We start from the raw sequence: 4,496 nt of genomic DNA, 5'->3' as shown, positions 1-4,496 counted from the left end.
ATAAAAACTACAAGGAAGTGTTTCCTCACTCCCTCTTGCTTGAGTCTTGCTCTCCTTCCCCAGGACTCTTTACATGATTGATCTGGAAACCTCATTCTCCAGGGTTTTCTGAAAAAAAATGGGGAACACTGGGAAGGAGGAAAGATGAGTAAGTCACTAGCTTGCACCCATAATGCAGTGAGGAAAGTTTCTCTTGGAAGGTAAGTCGTGGGGGTACCTGACCCCCAATCCCCAGAGGAGGGGGTAGGAGGCCAGCAGCAACAGCTGCCTGGTGGTGGTGGCTGAAGCACAGAGAAGATAGAGCTGTCCAGAGGCAGCCCTTGGGGGCAGGGCTCAGAGTGCTGTTGCCACAGGGGCTGTGTGTGAGGGGTGGGGATGGGGGTCATTTCTTAGTCCTCGTGCTAGCTCGGTTCTTGGTTGCTGCTAGCCACTTCCTCAGGTGCTACAACTCTGGCTCTTGTTCTGCTGGGGCTGCTCATAGAGAGCCACACCCCAGCTTCAGCCTGCAGCACCCCTCAAATTATGGGGTTTGCTCTTTGGCAACTTCTATTGCCGGGAAGAGATGGTTCATGCTCACACTGTCTTGACAAAAAGCTGCTGTCCTCTGCGTATGCCTGGGCCTCTTCCTGCTCCATGGTGCACTTGTTGGCTGGGTCGGCCTTGCTCCCCACCAGGGCAGTAACGCTGCTAGGACTGGCCTGTTGCTGTATTTCCTTCACCCATGTTTTTGCTCTGGTGAAAGTTTCCTGGGTAGTAATGCCGTAAGCCACAATTGCAGCTTGGGCACCCCTGTAGTACTTAGGGGCCAAGCTATGGTATTGCTCCTGACGAGCTGTGTCCCAGAGCTCAAACTCGACTGTTGTGTCAACTAGACAAATGAATTGGGTGGGGAAGACTGCTCGGATCATGCTCTCCTGGTACTTGTGGAACTGCCCTTTGACAAAATGAACACCAGGCTAGACTTGCCCTCTGCAGATTCCCTGGCAGGACCAATTTGAACTGGCATATTTTGCTGGCCTGGAGCTGCCCATTGAGCCTGGCTGTGCCTCTGCTAGTCATGGCCAGATTATCAGAATGGGGAAGGGTGGAGGGAGGGGATGCCACAAAGTGGAGGAGGGGGGAGAGGAAAGGGGAGGGGTCTCCCAGGTTTCAACTGGGGTTCCATCTCCTCCATCTGGTTCAGCCTGTGTCGAGCAGGCAAACAGCTGCAGCTCCCATATGGTCATTTCTTAAGAATGTTTGGTCATGTTTTTCCTTCTTGAGCATATTAATAGAATCCCTTCTCTGTACTAGGAGTTATTCCAGGCCAACAGGACCAAGCTTTGGTATGTCATGGGACAGGAGAGACAGTAGACAAGAAATAAACAACATGATACATTCCCAGTGCCATTTCTTATTGCACCAAATTGGACAGAATTTAAATGGATCATGAAAGAACTGTCCGTAGTTAAATTACCACTCTCTGGTTTAATGCATATGTCAATGAAATTTGGGGAAACAGTACTAACATCTTTCAAAATGAAAGCAAAAATGATACTCAAAATTGTCCTGCATTTGTGTAATTTTAGTTATTTCAAGACCACAAAACATTAGCATAAGAAGGGATAAATGCATTCTGTCTAATGGTGAATACTTGCTTTAAATAATTCCAAAAACGAAATCATGCTGAAGAACTTTTTACCAATATAGTAAAATTAGAAGAAAAAAAAATTCAATTAAATTCAGTGAAGTAAGGCCTTTAGAAAAATTAAATTCCCTAATTAAGTAGCTGAGAGGTGGGAGACAGAAGTAAGGAGCAAGTTTCCATCAGGGCAGCAACAGAGTTCTAGCCTCATAAATGAGATATTTGACGGAGGCACAAGAGTGGAGAACAAAGTTTAAAAATGCATAACTGCCATCATATCCTTGGATCCCAAAGGGCAAGGCATTTTCATCAGGTCAAGAAATGAACCAGAAAAAAAGAACTCCCTTTTTCTAAACAACAGCTTTTGTAACTAGGCCCCTGCAAGTCAAAAAATATTTTGGGTGATAACATTTTGGTGTGAATATACTAAGGACCAGAATGTCGTATTTGTGGCATCCCTACCAAAACACTAAAGTATAGACCAGCAGACTTTGCACTCCCCTGTAAACACATATCTATTTACAATAATAGCCATGTCTTTTAAAAAATCCTGTGGGCGCTTGCTTCCCACATAGGAGGTCCCAGGTTCGGTTCCCCGCTCCTCCTGAGGAAGAGGAGTAGACAGAGCGGGGAGCCATGGGGGCAGAGAATACATATAAAATCCATGGGGACATGTGCATCCCTAGGCCATGGATAAACATCCAAACTCCATGAGAAACTGAAGCTATTGTATGAATGGGCCAGAATTTGAGAGTATCAGCCTAGGGTGGTGGGGCAATTAGAAGTTATTTTATGAATACCAAAAAGAAAAAGATTATTTTCTTGAACTAATCCATTCCTGTGGGTGGTGAGACTTTTTGATGGGACAGTGAGGCATGACTCAGGTTGGGTGTCTGCCCTCTTACTGGAGCTTTTTATAGACAGAAGCAGAAAGAAAGACAACACACAGAGAAAGGAAGCTGCCATTTTCTATCCTGCCATGGGAAAGAGGACTTGAGGATCGCAAGCAGCCAAAGCTTAAGCACGAAGCCCCGGAGAGGCTGGGCCAGTGGAGCATCTCAAGGGTGAAGAGATGAGCCACATGCCTGAAAGCCCAGAGCTGGACTCGGGAAGAAAGTGGAGCAGCAGAGACCAAGAGAGGAGGCCTAGAAAGAGACAAGCCCTATGCCTGGTTGTCCACAACCGACCTCTGGGAGGTGGTAGGTTCTGGAAGGGAAGGCAGGGGCCTCCAAGAGATCGGCCACCATCTTTGCCACATGGCAGGACCCCAGGGTCACCAATAACTGACTCTGGTGAGAAAGCATCTCTGATGGTGCCTTGGTTTGGACATTTCACAGCCTCAGAACTGTAAGCTTTTACCCCAAATAAGTTCCCATTATAATAGCCAACCTATTTCTGGTACTTTACATCAGCAGCCCTTTGGTGAACTAAGATAGGTGGGTAGAGATAAGGGGAGTAGATGAAAAGGTAAAGAAAGGGAATTTATCCTTGGGAGATGCGAGAGAAGGGCCAGCAGTAAGGACGGAGAGAGGGATAAGTAAGTGGCAGGCAGGAGGCACTCGCCATATGCAAAGTTTGGCATGGGAGGACCAAGAGCCACAGGAGATTGGTGGGCTTGGTGGGGTCAAGATGCAGTAAAGGAGGGTGATGGGAGGTTGCCCAGAAGGTCTGCCAAAGAATGGTTGAGTGCAGGAGAGGAGAAAAGACACAGAGCCAAGTCACAGAAAAGGTCAGCGATTATGAGTAAATGAACCGTGCTTCTAATGAGCGGAGTTAGGCGCAGGTGCAGAGAGAGCTGGTCAGCACCTCAGGAGTCAGAGGACCAGAGTGCAGAAAAGCAAAGCCATTCTGGACCTTGCCCTGGGGAGGAAGAGCTCTGTCTTAGGACATCCCGGCTTGTCCTGTTAAGCTTGGAGAATTTTTCCAGAAGAGAGCTGGGCTGAACCTAATGGGCAAATTGGAAAGACACCAGTGCTAGCTGTCTGAGAGCTGACCTAAGGGACATCTGCCAGGAATGAGTCCTACATCACTGGCTGTTGTGTATGTCCCTTTGAATAAATGTCTTGTCTCAAGATGGCCCTGGGTTCACTCCCTCCAGGAAGTCAAGAACACCAGAATATAGAGCAAAGGAGAAAGAAACTCTCTCATTTTGGAAGCAGAAGTGCCGATGACAGGGGGTTTGTGTGGCTGTGTTAGTCCCTGCCTCCCTCCTAACAGTGGGTACATTTTTTCACCTTATAAATAAGTGAAGGGACCTTGGTTGAGGTTTCAGGAGGAGTAAGACTTTTTGCCCTGAGGGGGGACCAAGGAGAGAGGGGAGCAGGAGGAAGCAGGCAGTGTGTGTCTGTCCCTCTTTGGTCCCTCAGAACTCTGGTGGTTAGAAATGTGAGGGCTGGAAATTTATGGAACTGAACTATCTTCCCCACAGCATCTTCTCCATAAGCTATGCCATCTTCACCTTGAACTGCACCATCTTCCCCACGAGCTGCAGCATCTTTTCCATGAGTTTCGCTGGCTTTTCCATGAGCCTCCCCATCTTTTCCATGAACTACTCTGTCTGTTCCTTGCACTGTCTTGTGAGATCCTAGACAAGGAATGATGGTCAGAATCAGGTGCACCTGGCCAAAGAAGACCTGGTGACCTGGTAAAGCTTAGCACAAAGCTGGGCTTCCTTGGGGACCCTGGAGGTTCCAAGCCAGAGCAAGGGCCACATTCCCACTTATGGATGGAGCCAGCACCTCAAAGGCTGGAAGCTCTGGACATAGCCAGAGAAATCTCCTCAGTTTGGACATTGGCCTTCTGTGGTGGACGATGGCAGTAGTAAGCCTGGATCTCATGGCTTGCAGGCAGCTGTTGTGGATAAGAGGGAGCC

The 4,496-nt window shown here is 48.0% G+C and overlaps 1 protein-coding gene across 1 annotated transcript; it reads right to left on the bottom strand.

Moving 5' to 3' along the window:
• Positions 1 to 435: 435 nt before the first annotated feature.
• On the bottom strand, positions 436 to 4,080 carry LOC101447878 (ras-related protein Rab-5B). Its single transcript, XM_023590349.2, is given in 5 exon segments — positions 436 to 548; positions 551 to 949; positions 952 to 984; positions 987 to 1,153; positions 4,069 to 4,080. Coding segments are annotated over 4 exon segments (618 nt in total). The 5' UTR covers positions 1,060 to 1,153; positions 4,069 to 4,080.
• Positions 4,081 to 4,496: the final 416 nt, after the last annotated feature.

This window comes from Dasypus novemcinctus, chromosome 4 (assembly GCF_030445035.2).
Source record: "Dasypus novemcinctus isolate mDasNov1 chromosome 4, mDasNov1.1.hap2, whole genome shotgun sequence".
Lineage (NCBI taxonomy): Eukaryota > Metazoa > Chordata > Mammalia > Cingulata > Dasypodidae > Dasypus > Dasypus novemcinctus.
The sequence above is the reverse complement of the archived record's forward strand: the minus strand, read 5'-3'. Positions and strand labels throughout refer to the sequence as shown.